The 24654-nt window shown below is 41.8% G+C and overlaps 2 protein-coding genes across 6 annotated transcripts in view; one reads left to right on the top strand and one right to left on the bottom strand.

Moving 5' to 3' along the window:
- Nucleotides 1–4340: 4340 nt before the first annotated feature.
- Nucleotides 4341–11304, bottom strand: VIM (vimentin). Its single transcript, XM_011364369.1, has 9 exons — nucleotides 10582–11304; nucleotides 9909–9969; nucleotides 7321–7416; nucleotides 7072–7233; nucleotides 6437–6562; nucleotides 5876–6096; nucleotides 5372–5415; nucleotides 4891–4976; nucleotides 4341–4700 (listed from the first exon to the last, which is right to left on the bottom strand). The coding sequence occupies exons 1-9, from the start codon at nucleotides 11142–11144 to the stop codon at nucleotides 4659–4661; spliced, it is 1401 nt and encodes a 466-aa protein (XP_011362671.1). The 5' UTR covers nucleotides 11145–11304; the 3' UTR covers nucleotides 4341–4658.
- Nucleotides 11305–11726: 422 nt separating this feature from the next.
- TRDMT1 (tRNA aspartic acid methyltransferase 1) overlaps nucleotides 11727–24654 on the top strand; it is an 83590-nt gene continuing 70662 nt past the window's right edge. For 2 of the 5 annotated variants that reach the window (XM_023533106.1, XM_011364368.2), the window contains exons 1-2: nucleotides 11727–12781; nucleotides 24061–24213. Coding sequence is in view for 1 of the 5 variants with exons in the window: in XM_011364364.2 (XP_011362666.1) it covers nucleotides 21082–21100 (19 nt within the window). In the remaining 4 variants the exon portion in view is untranslated. Of the gene's footprint in view, nucleotides 12782–16153; nucleotides 21101–23507; nucleotides 23811–24060; nucleotides 24214–24654 lie in introns of those variants that run through there. The other 3 variants (XM_023533107.1, XM_011364364.2, XM_023533110.1) reach the window with 3 other exon arrangements.

The raw sequence follows: 24654 nt of genomic DNA, 5'->3' as shown, positions 1-24654 counted from the left end.
AGTGGGTATCCTTGTTCTTCTTGATCTTAAAAAGAATAGTTATATGATTTCATTATTGTTTTTTATGTTTACTATTGGTTTCTCATATCTACTTCATATCAATTTAAGAAAGGTCCTTTATATTCTCATTTTTCTAAAAGTTTTTATAATAACATGTTGACTTTTATAAAATGTTTTTTCTGTATCTATTAAGCAGACCTTATGCTTTTCTCCTTTAAGGTGGTAAAATGTTAAATTATGTTAATTAATTTTAATATTAAAATAATCTCGTGTCCCTGAGCTACATATACCCAACATTTATCATCCTTTTATATGTTTGTAATACATATGTATGTTTTAAAAATATATTGCTAGATTTGTGTAGTGCAGCAAGGAAACATATGGCTTCCATCTCCGGGAGCATCACGAAGTGATGGTCCCAGCTGACAGGAGCCATGTCTGTGGGGAGTGGTACTAGCTTTTCTCTCACAGCACCCCCATTCCGAATGCCCAGGTTACACGCCAGTCAGTCAGCCACAGAGAAACGTGTTCTTCCAGCTTGTCTTTCGGAGGGCGTTATAGCCCACCCAGGTCTTGCTCACTGGCCTTCACAGCACATTGCTGAGGATTCTTGTCTGAGGACTTTAGACCTTGTGCAAGGATAACAGGCCCAGAGGAGTGACCATGTCGAGTGGACCAGGTGCCACCACTACTGTAGTGAAAGCTCTCTGCGGCGGCATGGAGCCAGCCTGTCCCTGTACTTTGAAAATAGTTTTAGGTTGTAATGATGGAAAACACAGGTAAGTTTTATTTCTTCCAGCCATTCAATGTCAGAGAGAGCCCTTTGTGCCAGATAGGGTCAGTGGAACCAAAAATAAATTTCCCAAGTCAAAATATTATGTTCTCAGTTCTGTACCCTCTTTTTGCTAAAAACTCTCTCTGTTTTAATAAATACCACAAAGCTCCTTAATGTGACCAGTGCTCCAAAATGCAGTAGCCAAAACCACGTTGCCATGGCAATCCCCGATGTGCCTTCATCTCTCCATTTCGATGTCTTATTCCTGCTGAGCCTCAAGTCACCTTTCACTCCTTCCTGACCGTCACTATTATGGTGATCTATGCCTCATCTGGCCAGTTTCTCCTCAATATTTCCAATCATTCCAGCCTACATCCCTGTCCGGGAACCAGCATTGACAGTTTCAGTGTTTTATTTCTGAACCTGTCGAAAAGAAGCAGGGGGAGGGCTTGTGGGACAGTGTGTATCAAGTCTGCGGCAGTGGACAGAACGTCCTAGGCCTTCGCATCACTCACGGCTCGCTCGCTGACTCACCCAGAGCAGCTTCCAGTCCCGCAAGCGCCATGCATGGTAAGTGCCCTTGACAGGTGTATCATTTTTTTAAATCTTGCATACTGCATTTTTACTGTAGCTTTTCAATGCTTAGATATGCAGATACCATTGTGTCATAATTGCAGTATTCAATACAGTAACATGCCGTATAGTGTGTGGCCTGGGAGCAATAGGTGACATCGTTAAGTGACAATCGACTGTAACTGGTTTCTTTATAAGAAGAGATTCGCTAAGGAGAAAGGCCTCAGAAGGAACTAACCCTGCCAACACCTTGATCTTGGACTTCTAGCCTCCAGAATGGTGAGAAAATAAATTTTCGTTGTTTACACCACCCAGTGTGTGGTATTTTGTTAAGGCAGCCTGGGAGGATGAGTACAGACCCTTGATTTAACTGGAGTCTGGCAGGTTTGGTGAGAGAGCCTTCCTGCAGGCATAGCTTCTGCTTTATCCTTCCTTTCAGGAAAACGAGAGCGGACGCTGGTGCCCCCCCAGCCCCTCTCTCCCACCCCCGACACTGCACACACCCCTACTCCCTTGGTCTTGCAACCTCAGAAGAGAGATTTAGTTTCCTCGTGCCTTCGTCAGAGGCTGGTCATGGGAAGGTGGATCCTACATGCTATAACTAAATCAGACACTTATTTCATTCACAAACCACCTCTTCCATCTGTTACTACCATGAGAAAACTTAGCGGGACTTAATTTTCACATTATTTCCATGGACTTCGCAATCCCCTTGGTAACTCTTTTCAGACTTACACTTTATGTCATCATTTCCTTCTCCCCGTCCCCTACTATTTTTTAATATCCTTTAATCTTGGATTAATGTTGTACATAAAAGAACCAAGCATTAATCTTTGCTTCGCCATAGGTGGTGAAAACATCATTTCCTTTTATTACTTTTTCAAAATGGAAGATAAGGAAAATGCTAACAGTATAATTAAAGATAAAAATAAAAAAGACTTCAATAGATTTGAATTCCTATGAGGTGGGCCCTGCCGGGCTTTTCATTAAGGGCTAATTTCTGACAGTCACAGATAAGGCAGGCCAGCTCATCTTTTCCATTTCAGGAAAGTGGTTTTAGAAAGAGTCGTGAGGAAATTTTAAGAGTGGAGAGCGCACTAGTCTCCAAGTATATAGGCATATAAGTTGTCATCCTAGTTCATTTTCTGCTGAACTAAGCTATGGCTTTGATTTTATTTTTGAGTAAAGGATCATATGCCTGAAGAAAACCGACGTGGGGCTGGTGTCTTCCCTGGGTGATCCTAAAAGGCCAAAGGTAGGTAGAAATGAGAGAAGAAATAGGGTTAGGAGGCCAAGGGTCATGTGGCAAGAATAGCTAAAGAACAGAAAACAAACCAAGAATCAAATAGAAAAAGTGTCTTAAGGCCTCAAAGACTTGGATGTTTGCTCTGGTAATGCTGATGATGCCATTTAACATGTCAGTTATTCAGATATGGGGGTGGGGGGGAGGGTGTTGAAGGCAGAGACATTCAAGGAATCTCAGCAAGGATACCCTTTCCTATAAGATTCTGCTAAGAGTAGGATGACCAGATATAATCTACTGTTCAAATTAGTACACTTATGAGTCTGAAAGGGGCCATTACTAATAAGTAAGCCTAACCCTAAGGAAACTAGGGTGGAAGGAACGTCACCTTAGCTAGGGGTCACATCCCTCCCTAGCCAGTCCTTTCTTTACTCATGTGGTACCTGCAGTAATGAAAATGATGAAAGTCACAGCTAACATTATAGTCACTCGGCACAGTACCCGGTACGTGGGCAGGCTTTGCATGAACTATCTCTCTATTCCCCTCAGGAACTCTGGAGAGGAGAAGACGCAAACACCTAAAAATTACAACAAATGCCAACCACATCACTCCAGGAGAGGGGATTCATAGCTATATAAGAAATTGGGACTTCAAGAAGTTCAGGAATTTACCGAGTTTTACTCCAGAATGCACAATCGACCATCACAGCTTCGTCTCTAGGTAAGACCTTCTCTCTTCTAATTTACCTACACTCCGTCCTCCTAGAGCGTATTCAGTCAGCTTTTCAGGACTATACTTCATTCTCATTGCTCCGGGTTTCGAAAGCTTATTAGACTTAGCATCATTTCACCACATATTTAGGGGAAAGGGTAGGAATTTCCTTTTGTGTCTGACATTCCTCAAATACAAAGGTCTTTAAAAATATCTATATCTATAGGTAGATATAGTTAGATATCACATATATAGATATTACACAAAGAGAGGCAGACTAGTTTCACATTGAGACTTCACGAACTTGTTCCTTTTCTCTGCACGTTGCTAATGGAAGATACAGCCGTTGTCCTATGCTTCAATTCTTAGTGGAGTTTGTGCTATTCATACGTTTATATACCAAAAAAAAGTTTTCATTTTTTAAAATTTTGTTAGGGTGACATTGGTTAACAAAGTTATACAGGTTTCAAGTGTACGATTCTATGACACGTCATCTGTATATTGCATTGTATTTACCACCCAGTCAAGTCTCCATCTGTCTCTATGTATTTGACCCCTTTACTTTCTTCATCCTCCCCCACCCCCTTCCCTTTGGTACTGTTGTCTGTGTCTGAGTTATTGTCTTATTTGTACCTTTCAGTTTTATATTCCACATGAGTGAATTCATATGGTTCTTGCCTTTTTCTGTCTGACACAGTATGGTTAACAAAATAAGTCAAATGGAAAAAAATTTTCACTTTATCAAAGTTTCAATTTTAGGAAGTTTGTTAGAACTGAAATTACCCATCTGAACTCATTTCATGAAAAGATCTACCATTTTTGCACAAATTATTTTTATATCATTTATTTGTAAATTAATTGAAAAAGTGAAGTCTATCTAAAATGACCAAACTAAGAACTATACAAGTTTAATTTATAAGTTGACCTAAACTTGATTTTTGTGGCAAACTAACCAATAGGAAAAAAATTTTTTAACTAAAACACAGCCTCATAAAATTTAGAGAATTGTTTATATATTATCAAATAAGACACCGAAACAGATTTCAAAGATTTATTGAAGCAGAGACACATTGGTCAGATACTTGTTGGAAAAAAGCAGTTTGAATGGTATTCAAAAATACTTTTTAAAAAGTATTCTAGCACAAGACTTCTTCATAAACTAGATTACGTTGTAAACTTTTTTCTAAATCTTTTAGGAGTGTTGGTTCTTAAGAACTAGAGCTTATTTCTATTTCAAATCTATCTTGCGCTCCTGAAAAACTGCAGAAAGGCACTTAAAAGCTGTTTCTTTAAGAAATGAATTTCTTTTTTATTGTTGCTGGTAATAATATTGCTGCACCAACTCTGTGCAATTTTCACTCCAGATCATCGTGATGCTGAGAAGTTTCATTGATAACCTGTTAAAAAAGGTAAAATTCAAATCAAATATAATCCTACATGCTAAAGATGAAATTACCCCAGTAAGCATGAGAAAGAAAAACCCTACTAATTATATGTAATTTACTGGGAAACTTGGAAAGTTATGTTGGTTCTGCATGATGAGGGTTACAACTGAGATTATTCCAGTTTTGATTTAAAGATACTAACCTGTCCATCTCTAGTTTCAACCGTCTTAATCAGAAGTGTCCTTTTTGAGTGGGTGTCAACCAGAGGGAGCGAATCCAGATTGGTTTCTGAAATAAAGAAAACGAAGGCCCCAAATGTGTAAAAATGAAATTTTGAAAAGACAAATAACTATTTTGCTCACATAATTTTGATTTTTGTTCACGATTGTTTAAAGCACTACTTTCAAAATAATTCTAAAGAATGTCACCTATTTTAAAACTCAGGGTCTGATGCCACTGAAGCAATCAATATGAGACAGACTCCTGCAGTATATGTATTCCATCAGAAGGAAGTAAAATGGGAGTTTGCAGAGAAGGTAAGACAGTACTTAGGTTTCAAAATTATAGATGTTTTATCGAATTTTCCCTTGGCATTTTTCAAGTATCATTTAAAAATGTGTGCTTTGGAAACAGAATAGTTACAAGCTCCTAAAATTTTTCCTAAAGAGCAATCAAATACTTACCCCTCAGGTTCAGGGAAGAAAAGGTTGGAAGAGGCAGAGCAATCCTAAAAAAGGTAAAGAAAAACAGTAAAGTTTTGAGAAAACCACTTGAAGAACAAGGAACACATTCGTACACTCCTCGTTCTCATCACATAAAATTTACTCTTGTAATTCATAAGTGAGGGATTTGCTTCAGAAGCGTTTACCCTGATTGGTCTCATTAGTACATTTAAATTTTGTACTCCAAGCCTTTTCTCCACAGGGGCTTGAGCTGGAGGCATCATAGAGTGGGAGGAGCTTTGGCTTTCACAGAATCGTAGGTTCAAATCCCAGCTCTGCTATTAACTGACTAGGGCAAGTCACTCAATCTCTCTGAATCTAAGGTTCCTTATTTACAAAAAGCGGTAAGCAGCTACCTTGAAGAAAGGTTCTGAAGATGAAATAAGATAAGGTATGTAAAGCAAGTGGCATAATACCTAGCAAATGGCAGCTGTTAATTGATGCACGCAAGTCCTTGTTCCATACCTGCTCTCCTCGCCTTCCAGAAGCTTCCTGTAGGTGGCAATCTCAATGTCAAGAGCCATCTTAACATTCAGCAGGTCTTGGTATTCACGAAGGTGACGAGCCATTTCTTCCTTCATGTTCTGAATCTCATCCTGCAGGCGGCCAATAGTGTCTTGGTAGTTAGCAGCTTCCATAGCAAAGTTCTCTTCCATTTCACGCATCTGGCGTTCCAGAGACTCATTCTACAGGAGATGAGAAAGACTTCTCAGGTCAAGTGCCAGAAAAGCCCAGCTATTCCCAGAACAGTTTACTGAACGTTTGCAACCATTTTCCTTAGTGGCAAATGGTAAACACTCCTCCGATTTTACGTGGAGAACACAAGTATTTTTTTCTTATTGGAAGCATAATATACACAAGCTAACAACCTTCAGATCTCAAGTGCTTTTGAACATGTCTTGACAATTTATTTTCTTTGTATGAAAATATTCATTTGAAGTTTTGCTCAGATGTCGCCATGAGCTTGGTCAACTGAATAGATCCAACAGGGTAACTTTCCCTCTTTTATGGTGGCGTGATACTCACAGATCCTTTCAGCGCGTCCACTTCACAGGTGAGGGACTGCACCTGTCTCCGGTACTCATTTGACTCCTGTTTCGCCTGGCGCAGGGCATCATTATTCCGGTTAGCAGCCTCAGAGAGGTCAGCAAACTGTCGGAAGAAATCAGAAATGTAGACCATCTAAGTGACTCAATTCTAAGATGCTACCTTACCTGGACAAATGAGAAAGCTTAAAAATTGCAAACAAACAAATCACAATACAAACCAGATTTTATATTTTAAGTTCAAAGCTCAATGTCTGCCAAAAAGTGTCTGAATTTCTGTTTTGAAAACCGGAGAAAGAGCAGTGGAATACTGACGCTGATATTTTCAAGTAGAAACTCACTTTGTTAATCCCATTTAAAAAGGGCGGAGGTCAAGGTCATGGTGTTGGGGTTTACTCTGAAGTAGAATCAAAATAGGGTAATGGGAAGGGGGTCTGCTTCTGGGGGGAGGTTAGGGAATGTGAGTAGTGGGGAGGCTGTAACAACAAACAAAACTTGAACTTAAAGCCACCTTTCTCACTGGATTTAAAGGGTATTTAAGAATCAGAGACGGGTACAGCATTTGTAGAACAAAATGCTTTCCTGTTGTTCCAGCCACACTGGCTTGGTTCATACCTTGGACTTGTACCATTCCTCAGCCTCCTGAAGGTTCTTGGCAGCCACATTTTCATACTGCTGACGTACGTCACGCAGGGCAGCCGTGAGGTCAGGCTTAGAAACATCCACATCGATCTGGACGTGCTGTTCCTGAATCTGGGCCTGCAGCTCCTGGATTTCCTGAAGAAAGAACAGACCGAAGGTCGGCCACGCCGAGTATAGGAGCAGCTTCAACCACGTTCATTCACGGAAAGTGACTCCACTCACCTCGTCATGGAGTTTCTTCAAAAAGGCAATCTCTTCCTGCAAGGATTCCACTTTCCGCTCAAGGTTAAGACGTGCCAAAGAAGCACCATCAACATCCTATTTTGAAAAGAGAAAAGACAGGACATGGAAGATGCTACAAGTTGTGGCTTACCTCATTTATTCATTTTAAATTAACCATATAAGCTTATTGTATTTACTATTAAGGGTGTTAACAGATTTTATGACCTTTGAATATAAATCACCCAGTGCTTAATATACTATTTCTTCTCTTCATTAACAAACTTGAATTGTGACTCCCTGTGTTGTATGATGATTATAATGCTCAATGACTAAAATGAACCAGACTTTGCTGTGTTTAAATTAATCTGGCAAATGCATTTCTGCTTCAAAATGTTTTTCTCAAGGTGACTAATACACAATTTAAAAATAAGTAAATGTATGCCAACACAGTAAATTGCACTGAATGAATTATTGCGGAATCTGTATTATATCAGTAAAGTTTTTTTTTTAATCTGGAAAATCAATGCCACAGCATTTTAAAGATTTTTTTTGTGATGTCATGAAATAATGTAGATAGGAATCGATCAAATATCACAACTTCATAAATACATGAGTATGTGTAGAACAAAAGTTTGCACTTCAAAAGCTTCAGTGTATAAGCTCTTTTTTATTCTCCACTCAAATCTTCTGAATCATATTCTTATGTTCCAAAGCAAATATGGAGTCGTCTGGCATTCAGGTTACCAGGCTAGATTTATATTCTAATTCAGAATTGGTGTTGGCAAAGATGCGGGTCAGACAAATCAGGAAAAGAAATGTAACTGTGACTGTATTTGCTTTGCTTTCTCTGGTAGACTTTGTTTTTCTTCTGAAACTCTACCTCATCCTACAAGTGTTTCCCTTCTTTTCATCTAACACTGTTGTCAGCTCAGTTAGTTTCAGAATGACTAGTCAAAGCATTTGCATATGATGAAACTACTGTATGTGTAGAATTCTTGCTGCTCTGGCTCTCCTTCCGAGTTTCTACCGTTTGTAAACTGCTACGTTCCAAATCAGGATGTGTAATTTTGCAACTCATGAGGATTTTGATACCTCTGATCTTTTAAGCAATTATATTTGGAGTACAGTTTATAGTTTTACAGCCTTAAAATGTTGAGATACTTATGTCGCCTTCATGGGAAAGTGAATGAGAAATGGGTGATGATTTAAAAAACAATCAGGCTTGGGAAAAAAAATTCATTTTTGCCTCTATAAAAAAAGTGCAATGTGACATTCTACTTTATTGAAGAGAATATAACAGATGTCATCTAATCATTAAACAGATCGTTTTTTAGTTTTCCTACAATTGTGATTTATTGAGATCTTTTATACTGACATTGTTCTATATTAACTCACTACTCCACAAATGAACTAAAATGAACCACATATTGCTGTTTAAATTAATCGGGCAAATATATTTGTTTCAAAATGTTATTCTAGACTATACATCTGAGAGTACTTTTACAGCCAATCCCAATAAATATTCAAGATAATAAATCTATCCTGAGAACTCTTCCTGCTTTTTAATTCCAATTTTAAGTTAAAAAATCCTATAAGTCTATCCAACTTTGGAGCCAAAAAAAAAAAAAAACAAACCCCCCAAAAACAACCAACCAACAAACAAAAAAACTCTTAAATTAAAATTCCATTCTTCAGCCTGAGGGTTATTCTTTATTTATGGAGAGAATGCTAAAGTGTACAATGACCAAATAAAGGCTTTTCCAAACGTCAGGCAAGACTGTAGCTTTAAGAACTTGTCACATCACATACTTCACAAATCTGGGCCAGATATTAGATAACGGATGTTAGCAAATACTTGTGTCCAATTAGAACTGTGCTTACATCATTACATATTCAATAAGAATGTAGCCTGTTGCAAAGATTCTCTGGGAGCACAAAGACTCCTATTATTTCCATCCTCAGCCACCACACTAGCCAGAACGTCTGTATCTGCATTCCATAGTGAAGCCCGGAGAAACCATTAATACCTTTCAGCGAGGGGACAGATGGCTCCTTTTCACCCTTATTAGATCACAAAATAGTTGTGCATAGCTATACTTCCATCTAACTTTAGAGTCACAATAGAATTTGCAGAGGAGAAACTTGCTAGCTTAATTCCAGTTAAACTAAGTTTCTTATCCTCCAGCATGTTTTCCATTTTTAACTACAGGGTGGAATTGCGCTTTTGCTGGCCTTGTAAAAAGTTAGCCAACTTGATTTAGGAAATCACAGTCTAACTCAGACTGTAACTGTTGGAATCAGATTAGCAATGTGTTGCGAAAAAATTAACGGGAAAAAAAATTCTTTGGAAAAAATCTGGAAACAAAGTAAAAACTTAGACTCTTTATGTCCTAAGGCACAGTTTAAATGATCCAAGGGTTTTTATTCAGAGAAGCTCCAATCTGGGGTCTTTCTGCCACTAGGGGGCTTTGAGCACAGACGTGAAGTTTTGCACTATTAGCCTTGGAGTAGTTAACTTTTAGAATTGCCTCTGGCCGTGGGTCGGTTGGGTGGGGGCCGGTGGTGGGTTGGAAAGAGGATCTACAAACCTGTCTGAAGGACTGCAGGGTGCTCTCGGCTTCCTCTCTCTGAAGCATCTCCTCCTGCAACCTGCAATAGTTGTACATTAACCAAAGGGGAACTGGGAAACCGCGAGGAGTGGGGCGGCCACACCCAACCACCCCATCCCGCGCCCCGAGACAAAAGCTGCTGCGCCACCTTCGCCGGCATCCCGCGGCTGCAGCTTTTAGCGCTGCTACCCTCGGCAAGTTTTCGCGTGACCTGGGCCGCAGTGTGGAAAAGCAATCACAGTCGCCGCCACCCCTCCCCTAGGCGCCTCTGCAACTCCTTTGTCTCGCTTTCTGCACAGCCATCCCTTCCTCCCTCCTCCACCCCAGGGCTGGCAGCCAGCCAGGAGGGGCCAGGAAACTTTCTAAGTTTGGAGAAACTGCGCTCGTCGGTTTGCAAGGGCCTTCGTCTGCAAAGCAGTACTTTAAAGAAATCTGTAACTTGAAACGGGAGCTCTTTAGGCAATGAGTGGGGGGTAGAGGGGAAATGCAACCTACAAGGTCTGGGTTCCGGGAGGGGCTGTGTCACCGAAGCCACAGTCTCCCGCTCCCCTGCAGTCCCCTCAGCAGCCCCGTCTCTGCCACACCCAAGGGCGTGGCAGCTCCTCACTGGGGCCCCGTCCCCTCTTCTAACCCGGGGTGGGCGTCGCCTTACTTCTCCCGGAGCCTCATGATGTCCTCGGCCAGATTGTCGCGCTCCACCTCCACGCGGGCCTTGTCGTTGGTGAGCTGGTCCACCTGCCGGCGCAGCTCCCGCATCTCCTCCTCGTAAAGGTCCCCCAGGCGCGACTTGCCCTGGCCCTTGAGTTGCTCGAGCTCGGCCAGCAGGATCTTGTTCTGCTGCTCCAGGAAGCGCACCTTGTCGATGTAGTTGGCGAAGCGGTCATTCAGCTCCTGCAGCTCCACCTTCTCGTTGGTACGGGTGTTCTTGAACTCGGTGTTGATGGCGTCGGCCAGCGAGAAGTCTACCGAGTCCTGCAGCGTCCGCACGCGGGGGGCACCGCTCCACAGGCGCACAGCCGAGGAGCGCTTGGCATACACGCCGCCGGGCGACGAGGCGTACAAGCTGCGGCCCGTGCTGGGGCGCAGCGCGCCGTCCAGGCTGTAAGTGCGGGTGGACGAGGTCACATAGCTCCGGCTGGAGCTCGGCCGGCTGGCGGTGCCTGGGCCGCCGAACATCCTACGGTAGGAGGACGAGGATACGGACCTGGTGGACATGACTGCGGAGGGTGGTGGCGGGCTGGGCAGCTGCGGCGGCGCGGACTGGCTTTCGGCGGAGAGGCGAGCGAGGGCGCGGTGGGTGTGGGCGGTGGGAGCGCTGCTGCGTCTCTGGCGTGGGGACCCCGGAGCAAGAGTTGCAGAGGACGGGACCCTGCCAAGGGCGCAGTTTTTATAAACGAGAATTCCCCTCCCACGGCTGTTTCAGTCGCCGAGCGCGCCAGCCAATAGGGACCCGGCAAGTAGCGGACCCGAGGGCGGGGGCGCCTTGGAGCCTTCCTCCTCCTGGCCGCTCTGCTCCCGGGACTGGGCAGGGTCCTGTTACTTCTTGGCTGGGTTGGGACTTTCAGGGGCTTTCCTGATATTGGCCCAAGCTCGGCTCACCCCAGGGTGTTGAAAAAGGCGGGGTCGCACAGTGGTGGGGGAACGCGCCTGGGACTGGATCAAAGGGGTCCTGGGCCGGCGCGCCAAAGAGGCGTGGGAGGAGGAGCGCGGGTGGGAGGGGCGCGCGGCGACGCGCCTGCGGTCTGCAGGGAGCGGGCGGGAGGGGAGACCCGCAGGCAAAGGAGCAGGAAGGGGGGAGTGAGGGACCCAGCAGCTTGGAAGGCGCCGAGAAGGAAACAAAGAGCGCCCGAGATTGGAGCGCATGGAGTGGGGCGCTCTTCCCGGGACGCAGGGCCCGCCCCGCGCAGCCTTGTGCACCGTGCTTCGAAGCGGGGACCACTTGGGCCCGCACCTCTTTTCATGCTCTTGGCTGGGAGTTCCTGTGCAGGGACCTAAAGGGCTTCGTCTAGCTTTGGACCGCGCGCAGCGGGGCGGCGGCCAAGGAAAGCCCGGGGGAGCGGGGTGGGTCGCTGAGTCAGTCACTGACAGTGAGTCACCGTGCCCTCTGCCCGCAGAGATCCAGGGCTCCTAGCGGTCCACGGAACCGTTAGATGGAATTGTCTCACGTCTCCGCGAGGCTCGCGCCTAGTTTTTTTCCCCCAAGTTTTATCCAACTTGGAGCTGGGCCTCCCTCTTGTGTGTGGTTAGCCTGGAGGGGAGATTAGAGAGCGCCCCGAAGTTCTTAAGAACTCTCCAAAGCCAGATTTTGTTCAACGTGCCTATTTCTCCTTGGCCAGAAACTTATGCAGACCCTCGCAAGTCAACACCGGATTTTTCTTGCCAAATTGCCTCCTCCCCCCTTTTCCTCTGGTCTCCTCTCGGCCCCCGCTCCCCGCCCTTGAAACCGCACCCGACTTTGAACACGATCTGAAAGTTCTAGGTGAAAGAGGAACTCAGCTTCCGCAGTTTCACCATCAAATTCAGTGATCGCTGGTTTTTGTGCTGCAGTGGAAGTCATTAAAGGTATAATGTGCGCCAATTACGGAATTAATTAGATGTTGCTTTAAAACTCCAGTTTGATTAATGAAAGACAATTGTATAACTCGAATGTCATAATGTTTGGGAGGAAGTGGAGGTATGTGTTCATTTTCGTTAAGCAGCGCACACTGCAGGATTCTGGTTACTTGTCTGGGAAATGTCACAAGTCCTTTTGGCCCGTTTTCCGGGGGAATTCGTGCAGAGAAGACTCTAGGGAGCGGAAAATTTCTGGCACCAAGGAAGTGTTCAGATTCCACGACCAAACCCTTTTCTAGGTAAATCACTCGAGGGCTATTGTTGCAATGTTAGTACCCTGCAGAAGAGAATGGGTACCCCTGAAAAGAAGCGAAGAGAGCAAAGGCCAGCCGGTCTTTTTGTGATTTAGGTAGCAATTTAAAAATTATAGGCTTTTTTTTTTTCCTCCCCAGTATTTAGAAGACAGGGAATACTGACAGGATTAACTCCAAAACCTCTGTAAAAACAGAAGCATCTTGATTCTATTAGATCGATAGAGGAAAAAAAGTAAAATTCTTCCCTCTGATCCCCCCCTTCCTTTTTTTTTGGTGGGGGGGGCGGAGTGGGGGGGGTACTGGAGGTTACCTGGCATTTAAGAAAAATAGTTTAGGACCAAATGAAGGGTTGTTTGTTTGGTTTTTTTTTTTAGCTTCTTTGTACAAGGCCCTTTTAGGCAATATTTTGTTTACCTCGTCTCAGTTAGTTTAGGCCGAGGGCACTGCACGGGTTGAGCTGGGGGGCCCCTTGCTGCACAGCTCCCCTACTGAGTCTCCTTTGTTCTCTTGGTCACTGGGAAGGCTGCGGGTCCCTCCCAAGGAGCATTCCTGGGGCCGCGTGCCCTGGCAGACTAGCTTATGCTCCACGTTACCATCTTGCTCTCTGAGAGCCCTTTATTCAAGCCCCTGCTCAGCAAATGTCACCATTGTGAGTTTGCCTGGAACCCTTAGGATGAAAAAGAGCCATCTCAGTATAGGGCAAGAGAGGGTGGACACTACTCCCACCTAAAACGCTGACCCTAGGGCAATGCAGTGGTGCCGTCAGGGGACGCTTGCTGAGTGACTCACCACGGAAAATGAAGGCGAGGCTCTGGTGTGCTGTGGCAGTATGCCCCGTTGGTGACCACAGCAAATCCCTCAGGGCTGTGGCGACTTCCTCTGTGGTGGACTCTGGCCCTCCTCATCATCTCAGGGGTACCCTTTCTCCTTTCTAACTTGTCCCCAATCTGTGCTCTCAGAATGGTGATCTGTTCCCTTGCTGTTGTAGCTCAGGCTGCTTATGACAAAATACCACAGACTGGATGGCTTAAATAACTGACATTTTTTTCTCGCAGTTCTGAAGGCAGGAAGTCCAAGGACAAGGTGCTGGCAGATTTGGTGTCTGGTGAGGACCTGCCTCCTGGTTTGCAGATGGCCACCTTCTTGCCCCGTCTTCAGGTGGAGGAGAGAGCAAACTCCGGTCTCTCCTTTTTCTTATAAAGCATTAATCCCAGCATGGGGTAACACCCTCATGACCTCATCTAAGCCTAGTTATCTCTCAAAGGCCCACCTCCAAATACCACCACCTTGGGGATTAGGGCTCTAAGATAGGAATTTGGAAGGTGGGGGAGGGGTTACAAACATTCAGTCCATGGCACTGGCCATACAGTGAGTGTGCACATATTCACACACACACACACACACACACACACACACACACACACACACACGTGCTCACTCATACACATACACAGTATCTGGCGTGTGCTTCCTATTAGAAATTGCCATAGCTTGGGGTGGACAGTAGAGTGTAGAAAAGTGAAGATTAAGAAAACACTTTTACTCATTTATATAGAGCGCATGAGACTTTGAAAAGAATTAAGTTGATGCTAAGGTAAATTATGCAATTTCTAGCACAATGCCTCAACCAGTGGGTGATAGTCATCGCTGAGGGGAATCACTATGTCTGAACTAACATCCTCGAGTTTGATAACTCATCCTGCTAAGTATGCACCCCATGTTCTTACTGACTTTTTGGAAGTGAACAGGATGTAGAAAACTTTTCTTGGTTTTCATATTTCACCTCTTGATTGCTGTGAAAACCTGTCTTGGAGTATTTTTAAATGCCGGACTGGGAAGCTGCTTCAAGCACTGCATGATGCAAGTTGTATATAAATGAGGACACAGTGGTACAATTTGTAGGCCAGGCATAAACATTACCAAGTCTAAAGTACTAGCAGTGATTTTGGAATTTGCAAGCTGTGGCGATGTCAGTTGAATTGGGCGATTTGAACTGATGGACCAGCCAGCCATGCGGAGAGGAGCTTAGTGGCTTGTGAGAGCTTTAGGAGAGCTGGCTGGAGGGTGGCTGTGCCAAGAAGACAACTTCTATCAGGATCGCCAGGATGGAATGTGAGCGATGAGAAGGCGCATTAAGTGAGATGGTGAAAAGCACGGCAAAACCAAAAAGGCATAGTCATAAAGATAATACTATTATGATAAATGCTTTATTTTTTATACTGCCTGGATGACAGGAACTTTGCATGCATTTAATCTAATGTAATGCCCTCATTGCATCCTGCAAGATAGAGTTGATCATTTTACAGATGAGGAGTCTAAGATGCAGGTTAACAATTTGCTCATGGTTTTATAACTAGTAAGGTAGGGAGGAAGGGGGCAAGAATTTGAATCGAGGTCTTTCTGACTCTGTGTGCATTTTTATTTTCTCTTTGCCCTGATGATGAGATTTCGCTTACTATAAGCCAATTCAACTTATGTATATTCATTAGGGCCCTACTGTGTTCCAGGAACTGAAAAGACAAGATAGTTTTCAGCTTATGTAGTGAAGGAGCAGATTCCTAGAGGAGCTGGGCTGATACTTAGAATATCATGTTTTATGTTACTCAGATGATGTAACCATGATTCATAACAGATAAGAAAGGAGTTTGGTTTTCACCTGCACTGAAAATCCTTCCTTTGAGTGTTAGACATTTTCACCTAGACTTCTTCTTCTCTCTTCAGAGGCATCATATCCAAAATTGGATATAGCTCATTCCACACCCTAAAACCCACCAACCACAGCAGCTTCCCCTCCTAACTTCCCTGTCTACTCAGGGCAGCACAGCAAATGATCCGGATTGGAAACTTTCGTCGTCAACACTTCCTTACTCTTGAATCACACAGATCCAGCAGGTGTCCTGTCTCGTTGCCTCCCATCTCCATTCCTCTTCTGTGTTGCTGTCACTCATCCAAGCCATTTTATATTTCATCCCTGCAGTGCAGTAACTGGCTTCCCTTCCTCCAGCCTCTCCTCACCCCCACCAGTGTCTGCCTTCAAGCCACAACCCCTTTTATTAATAACTGCCTTTGTAAGACTCCCTGAAATTTCAGAGTGAACCAGCCATTTCCTCATTAGAATGTAAGCTCCATGAGGGCAGGGTTTTGTTTTTGTTTTTGTTCTCTTTTCTTCATTATTCTATCTCTGTCACCTAGAGAAAAGCCTGGTACATTTGTTGAATATATGAATTAATGCGTCAGTAGTTCACAGAGGGAGAAGAAGGGAAGGGAAGGAAAGGGAAGGGAAGGGAAGGGAAGGAAGGAAGGAAGGAAGGAAGGAAGGAAGGAAGGAAGGAAGGAAGGAAGGAGAGGATGGGAGGAAGGCAGGAAAAAATATTTATTTACTAGTGCTTATTATGTTCAAGCATTGTGCTAGTCACTTGATATGTGATTGCATTCAACCTTTACAGGCTACTGTGATCCACAGCTTTCGTTCACTTTCTCGATACATGTTTATTGAATATTTACCATGTGCCATGCACTCTGCTAGGCACTGGGGAAAGTCAGCAAGGCAGGTTTAATGCATGCACTGTTGGAATGTACAGTTGGGTTCATGGGTGCATATGCATGATACAGAGAGATAATACTCAGAGGAACAAAGTAATCACAATTTGTAATAAATATGATGAGAGAACCAGAAATTTTGCTTCAGAAGAGGTTAAGGCACATGGCTCAACTGTGGCCTTTGAAAGCCATGCTAAGTATGCACATCCATCCTTGGGTCCACTGTTCCCCACCAGACAGCAATTTCAGCGGAGCCCTAAGCTGCTCTCTGTTGCATGAATACACCACGTTTCTACCAAGTTCAGGTCTTTTCTCATATTCCACTTAACGGATAGGTGTTGCCCATTTTCCACCCTGCCTGCAATGGTTCTTAGTATGTTCAGATCAGTAAGAACTTCTCATGCCTCTAGGGAGCTCCTAGCCTTGAAGAAGGGTTAGGAGCCACATAAATTTCTGTCATACACAGCAGAATAGGGCGAGTGAGTGATCTGATGGAGATCTGAATGAAATACCAGAGGGTTTCAATGGACAAGTGCTCACATCCATTTGGCAGAGATCAGAAAATGTATTTAGACAAAAAAAAAAAAAAAAGGTGATATTTGAGGCATGGATATTTTTTACCACTTATGGTAGAGAAAGGATGTTCAAAACTGGTGAGACAATATAAGCAAAAATAGCACACATGACAGAGTTCTGGGGACATTTAAGGAATAGCAAGAAGCCCAGAGTAGCTGGACGATGGAGCAGTTGTAGGGAAGGAAAGGAAGGACTCGAGAGCTAATATGGGACCACGCCTCAGAGGATGAAATGTCAGAGAGAGGAGTTTATAATTAATGTGGTGGGCAGTGGGAATTCACTGTGTTTGTAGCTAGGAGAAAGAAATGCTTGTAGCTGCGTTTTAGGAAGATTGTTCAGGCATATTGTGGAGGAAGAATTGGGGAGACCGATATGAGGGCTATTTGCAGGAGACCAGGTGAATTGTAAAAGGAGCCGGACCTTGTAGGGTACAGTGATGATGAAAAGGGGTGATTGTTAGAGGCTGTGAAGTTAGAGGATAAAGTCATGGAGCCCTGAGCTTCCCATACAGACTAACGGCAAGAATGGCTGAGTTAGACACAGAAAAAAATATATATACGGAGGTGGAAAATTAATTTGAGGTCAAGGATTATGCACTAAGATTTCCTTACCTGGAAATATCTTCCCTTCTCTATAGTCTATATAAAGTAAAACCTCGTGGCGAAGGTGACGTTTAAGCTGAATGAGGCAGTTTTACCCTTTACGGCACTTCTAGTCTGTTCGCATAATTTAATATCGATCACCTTATATTGTTCCTTATCTGCTGTGAGTGTGTTGGTCAGTCCTCCACACTCGAAAAATCAGGGACATTTTCAGTTGCCTCTAAAATGGTTTTTAAAAGTTCAGAGGAAAGGAATCTTAAAGACAAACTCCTAGAAATCTCTGAATTGGGGGGGTGTGGGAAGCAGATTATAGTTTCCCATAGAACTATGTATAATTGATAATTTTATCATAGTCTAATGCACAATCTCAGACCAAGGAAAGAGAAAGTGGTCAGTATGTGGAAGGGACAAAAGATGTTAATTAACATACAGAGGGAAAACTTAGTGCAAAAAAGAAAAATTAAGTTGATGTTAGACAAAGATGTGAAGCTCGATTTTTAGTCTTGGTTCACTTGATCCAGAAAACAAAACAAAACCAGTCTGGTTATAAAAATCAGACCTTAATTGAAATAGAGCTGAATGATACTTTTACAGTTTATAGAGATGACCACAAAAAACATGCAGGTATCTGGTGCTTGGTTTATAATGTTGCTTTTACCATTTTTCAAGGTAGAGATGAAGGTCATGACACTGCTAGAAAATTTGCAAAGTACTTTGGCATCCTAAAAATTTACTCTGCCTATTTTGAGGAGGTCATTCGGTTCCCAAGTGGTGGAAGTTTTTTCAAGAGATATTTAGGTAATGGGTCTAAAGATAATAACTATTCAACAGAAAACAACAGCATAGTTTTCTTTTAAGGAATTGAACAAATTTAAAAAGAAATTACTGATTTGTCTTTAAGGTATCCTGTGAAGTTGGAAAGGAACTATCATTATCTATATAGCCAAAATTTCTTTTCTGTATTTTTTTGTTTTGGCAGGGGTGGGGAGAAATCTATCCCGCTTATCTCAAAACTGATTAATGAGTTGACCACTCTTTCCAGAAATTTGGGGATGCGTTACCTCTGGGATATCATATTCATTTAGCCAGTGAAATGATTTTCTTCAGAATCCTGAATATTCAGTTTACTTTTGAATATGTTCGATAAGTTCAGAGTTTAAAATATGCCCCATCGGACTTTGTGTATGCAGGCAGAGATCATGAAGGTTTGTAGAACTTAAAAGTGAAAATCAAAAGGAAAGTATTAGAAAAGCAATAAACACATAAATCAAAGTGACACTACGTGATTTCATGTAGCAAATGGAAGGAAATAGTGGTTATAATGAAACCACTATGCAAGGCAAAAGGTAATTAAAATGTATTAAAATGACAGGAAATAAGTAAAGAAAGACCATTCTGAGTTAACCGTAGCAGAATAAAGGGATTGACAGTGGCATCCATAATTCTGCTGCAATAGTTCTGAAATATTGAGTGAAATATTGTATTTCTAATTAGCTAAGGACTAGAAATGTACCCTCTAATGTAATGTGACTCATATGGACATGTGGAATGACTGCAAAAAATATTATGGAACTTGAGCTTAATAGAGATACACTTTCTTCATAGCATAAATTATGAAAAATTGTTCTGATACAATATTGTGATTTATTCATCTGTCATCTCTAGAACTGCAGGAGGTTAGATGTGTGAACAGAATGCAATGCAGAGATATTTGCATGTCTAGATCAGGGTTTTTCTTTTGCTAACTCTGCGTTGGTTTTCATAGTCCCTGATTAGTAAACTCTGAACAGTGATAATGATAACCAGTCATACTGTGATATCATTACTAGAATCGGAGTCTGGCCCAGATAGGAAAGCAAATGGTAATCATAACGATAAGTTGCATGTACTGAGTGCCTACTCTATGCCAAGTGTTAACTTAGTGAATCCTTACAACAGCCCTATTAAACATATGAAGAAACTTAGGCACTGAGAAGTTAAGTAACTTACTTTTAAGCTCACACAGCCAGAAAGTGGCAAACCTGGGATTTGAACCCAGGACTTTCGGCTCCAGGACCTACACTCTAAATTTCATTATATTATGGCACTTCACGTGTCGTGGTATTTTTGTACTATGGTTGGTGGCATATCCAAGTCTCCTTGGAGTTCTTATCACTGTGTCCATCTTTCTATTTGGACTTTTTCCCCCTGTCTGTCGCAGCAGTAGGACCCTTTTGATTCAGAGAATGTGATGCCCTTAATGAATCATTAAGACATTTATGGACATTTTTAGGAGTTTTCTGTGGAGATCTCCTTTCTTAATTCTGACTCAACCCACTGGAATGATTTGGTAGCTATGGCATATGACTCCTGCATACAATTAAATGAATAAAAATCTTCACCACATTTGCTAGTGGAAAAGAAAAAAAGTGATGACTTTTTGTAGCATATTATCTCGATAAGTAAGAACAACTTCTTCCCATACTTTCTATTAGATTGAATTTTAGCGAGATTTATTTGGGGTATATTTGGGGTATTCAGATGGTACAGTCCAAGGATCATGAGAGAGTTGTGTGAAATGAGGTTCAGTGAATTATAGGACAACCAAGATTTTCAAGGCCAAACTAAAGCAACATTACTGGTAACACATAAGAGCTTACTGCTCACCTTTTAAAATGTCTTGCATAGTACTAATCGGCGTGGCACATAAGATTTTTCCAAGTGATTCTCATCAACACCAGATCTATTTTTAAAAAGAGCGTCTTTGAAGTACTTCACGTGTGTCCAAGGCGGGAGCAAAAAAATGTCACTGCCCCATTATAGATCTAAGGGTAAAAAAAAATGCATAAAAGTATTAAATGGCCTGATGAAACCCTAACTCAGTACGGGCACAATTACCTAATGGACTGGATTAGTCGGGAGAGAACCAGTGATCCCTCTTCTGGTCAATGTATTTTGAATCCTATTGTGTGCCAGGCTCTCTCTTAAGGAGCCAGAGATGGATCTAGCACCTTCCTTGCACCCAGAGGGCACCTGATCTACTTCTCTGTTATATCATTTTGTCTCTACATCTTGCATTATCATTTTGCCACATGGAGACCAAGTTTACCATGATGCCCCCCTTAAAGTCAGAGTGAAATAACATTGACACTTCCTCTGAAACCCATGGAAATGTAAAGTTTACTGTTTTGTTGTCCTTGATAAAATATAGCATAATAACTAGTTGCTGGGTTACTACATAAAACACAGGCCCCAAACTGCAGCTGGAAAGAGCAGTTAGCAATTAAGTAACGGAAATGACTAGTGGGTTTGAAACTCAGCACAGTACCAGCACAGTACCCACGGACTCCTTAGCATGGTAAGCATCGAGGTTACTTAGGCAACTTTTATCACTAAGGAAGTACTTTTGGTGACTCATGCTCACACAGAATGTCTTCTTTCAAAATCAGTGTATCCAGTGACCTTACCATTATGATTCTGTTTTCTTTTTCTTTGGACTGGGACAGAAAAATTACATTTGGATGGCATAGGTTTATTACTTAATAGCATATCATTCACTGGCTGGCCCTTTTGAAATTTAATGGAAACATGGTGATCAGAGTAAAAGGTCAGTAGTTTCTATAAAATATTACTGTATTAAAGGTAGAGCTAACAGTTTACTTCCTAAGTAGAAATGTTATATCTTATAATAATACTTCTTGTCAGTTATATTTGGTATTAAATGTAACAGTGCTCTTTAAAATACTAGTCACACTTAAACTAGAATACTGAAGTACTTTGTAGCATAATATAAAATGCCTTATTTTTCTTCAAAGAGATGAAAAAATGGAATTAAAATCTCCACTGAGAATTGTCTAGAGATGATAATTACAAAACTAAAGGAATCCAAAAGAAATCGGTTTCTCTTTTCAGATTTTCAGTCTACCCACTTGATGTTCCAACAGTATTTGCTTATTGGCAATTGATATTTTTTTCTGTGTGAAAAAGTAATAGAGAATTTGCAGAAGACGTTAGTTTATTTGAAGAGTTATAGATTGATAATGTGTTTGGAGAACTCTGTGGAAAAACTTATTGCTGACAGCGAAGGAAAGCTGAGAACCAAGCATCTGACTGGCTTCCGGGCTTAGAACAGGGGCTGTAGGTTTTTCTGGCAGCATTACTGTGCTCAGCCTAGGGTATACCTGAATCGTTATTACAGCTTTTGTCCGAATTCTAGAAATCATGCCATAAGTCTCAAAATTTAGACAGTGTTACTTTAACTGTTTTCATTTTGCTTTCAATTTAGCCCTTTTCTGCTTTTAATTTTGTGGCTGGCAAAGCTTAAAAAGACAGTGAGTCATTTTTTCCCCCTCCAGATAAAAGCCTGCAATGTGAGGCCAAAGCACTGAACACCCATTTGTGCTATTCATGAACATTAGCAGCTGAATGCTCTTCTGTGGGGACCCTTTGAGGGAACATGTGGGAGAAGTGCTAGTCAGTGGTGTGGTACCCAGACCTCCAGCATCAGCATCATCTGGAAATTTGTTAGAAATGCCAGCTACCCGTCCCCACTCCGTTCTGACTGAATCAGAAACTCTGGGGGGTGGTGCCCAGCAATCTGTGTTTTACCAGGACTTCCAGATGATTCTGAGGAATGCTAAAATTTAGCACTTGTGGCCCTGGGGAGTATGAAAAATATAGTGATCAGAAAGTGGGGATGTTTATGGGTCTTTGCTTATGAGGAAATGAAGACCGGATAGAAAAGAATGTTTTAACTTTTGGGAAATAAAAGAGAAGAAGCCTAGAATTTAACTAGCAGCACTAATGGCTTTTATAACCCTTTGCTTTCTCAGTAGTAGACTCGCCTACTGTGAAATAGATCGGCATGGTTCTGAAATTCTAGAATACTCTCATGAAGAAAGGCATGTCTTTCCATATTAAAATGGAAATCTAACTCAGGTTTGAAAAATTCTGTAAGATTCTTGTATTTCATTGACTTGGCCAAGTTGTTTGCCTCTCAAAGCCCCAGTTTCTACATCTGAAAACCATATGCATTGTTACTTGCCATGAATTATCTCATCGGACTAAAGTGAGGTATTCAATGTATGTAAGGCATATTAAGGAAAAATGCAAAGCATAAGGATAAAGAATGATTAGTATAAATATTGGTGGTAAAGAGGGGTTTAGAAGTTGATACAAAAATGGGTTGATATTTCAACTTCCCTTTGACATATTAGTTTTCGATGTTATGCAAATCACAATTTTTAAAAGCTTTTAATCTTAGTGTCCTCATCAAAAACATAGCATTAACAATACCCACTGAGAGGATCGTCATAAGAGTAAAATAGATTAAAACGTGAAAATGTAGTTGTTAAAGGTCTAACGTTATGAATTTTAGATATTGTTGATGTGATTATTGTTATTTTATGTCTGATGGAGGAAGCTTTGTTGACACAGTGACATCATCCAGGAGTTTGGAATAAGTGTGTACATCAGCAGATTGTATGATTACAAAAAATAACTATGTTTACTGTTCTACTACTTCAGTGGAATGTTTCCAATTTTTTTTTTTCATGAAATGGAGGAGATCTACATATGTTTTATTAAAGAAAGCAAGCCTGATATTTTCATCCTCAACTAAGAGGCTTCACTTCACTCATCTTTCAGGGAAAGATGACAGGTTCTGGAGTCAGGCCACCTGGGTACATTCTCAGGTCCTCTACTTACTAACGGTGTGGCCATGGATAAGCCTCAGTTTCCTCATATGTAAAATGGGGGTGGATAATACTACTGAGTTGTATGAAGATGAAATGAGAAATGTATGTAAAATACATAGTAGAATGCCTGGCATTCAATAGTGTGGATTGTTGTTATTATTAAACTCTAGCATGAAAAGGATAAAAACGTGTGCCTGAAAGTCAAGTGCAGGAGAGAGTAAGACGAGGGGGTAGCTAATAAAATGGTCTGATCATTTTGCAAATAAAAATTCAAGGAGTTCCAATGACTTTTCTGGTTACTTATTAAAATCAAACAATTCTTGGATCATTTCTAATTGAGAAAATGAATCATAGTGATTTATAAACTGCATGTCATTCCAATCTTGCTTAAAAGTTACTTGTATTCCTTCCCCAAGCTTGAGTGTGCCTTGGGCAAGGAGCTGTAGGGAATGGGAGCCCTAGATCCCTCTCCCTATCTCCATCCTCCTCCTCCCACTCCCTCTTTCAAGGCTTAGATCTTGTCCAAAGGAATTACTTTACCTTCTAAAACTCAGAGGGTGATGAGGCAACAATTTCAAACTTCCTGAGTGGTCCTTTGAAGCATTTAGCCTCAGGCTTGAGGTGAGTAACAAAGGGCCCACAGATCTTCCTGAGAAAAAGGTCAGTCCACAAAGCATGTTGGCAACTGTCTCCAAAATTCTTCATCTTCAATAACCTCTTTTTACTCTTCCACATGGGTAAATGGTTGTAAGAGTTATGGAACTCCTTCTGGAACCCTTCCTTTAAAATGTTACATTATACTGTTGTATTCCACTTTGGAATATGGTGTTTGGTACTTTAGTAAAAACTTGCACTTTAACTCTCATTAAAGGTAAAAGTGGAGAGGATCGTTTTGGGGATGCTCTGCCCTCACAGACCACCGCCCTAAAGTTGCTGGTCCTGCAGAGAAGGTGGTTTGTATATGCAGTTGTCACTGGGACTCTTCTGGGTGACTACGCTAATCACAAAGTAAAGCTTTAAATGTGTGAGTGGTTTTTTAGATGTTTCTGTTTAATCTTTTCCTTATAGGCAGCTTTATTATAATTTTTTTTATTGTGGCTGAATTATATTACTTGGGACTCATTTATGTTATTGTTTATGTTATTTCTAAAATGTGTTTAGAAATCGGGTTCACATGAAGTTAAAACACTGTTAACTTCCATTCAGTTGGTTGTTTCTTTGTTTTGTTAGTGATTTCTTTTGCTGTGCAGTAGCTTTTCAGTTTGATATAGTCTCGTTCATTTATTTTTGCTTTTACTTCCCTTACTTTTGAGGTCAAACTCATAAAATCCTCTCCAAGTCCAAGGTCCATGAGTTTAGTACCTATGTTTTCTTTTATGCAATTTATCATTTCAAGTCTTATATTTAGGTCTTTGGTCCATTTTGAGTGAATTTTGGTGTATGGTGACAGAAGATTTGACTTTGG

Source organism: Pteropus vampyrus, unplaced genomic scaffold, assembly GCF_000151845.1.
Source record: "Pteropus vampyrus isolate Shadow unplaced genomic scaffold, Pvam_2.0 Scaffold96, whole genome shotgun sequence".
NCBI classification, from domain to species: domain Eukaryota; kingdom Metazoa; phylum Chordata; class Mammalia; order Chiroptera; family Pteropodidae; genus Pteropus; species Pteropus vampyrus.
The sequence above is the reverse complement of the archived record's forward strand: the minus strand, read 5'-3'. Positions and strand labels throughout refer to the sequence as shown.

Bases quoted from the DNA above. Each gene is read 5' to 3' on its own strand.
- VIM (XM_011364369.1), bottom strand. From the start codon at position 11,144: ATGTCCACCAGGTCCGTATCCTCGTCCTCCTACCGTAGGATGTTCGGC. The intron at 7,234-7,320 runs GTGAGTGGAGTC...TTCTTTCTTCAG, and splicing joins TGAAGAAACTCCATGACGAG to GAAATCCAGGAGCTGCAGGC. The intron at 6,563-7,071 runs GTATGAACCAAG...TTCTTCCGACAG, and splicing joins AGGAATGGTACAAGTCCAAG to TTTGCTGACCTCTCTGAGGC.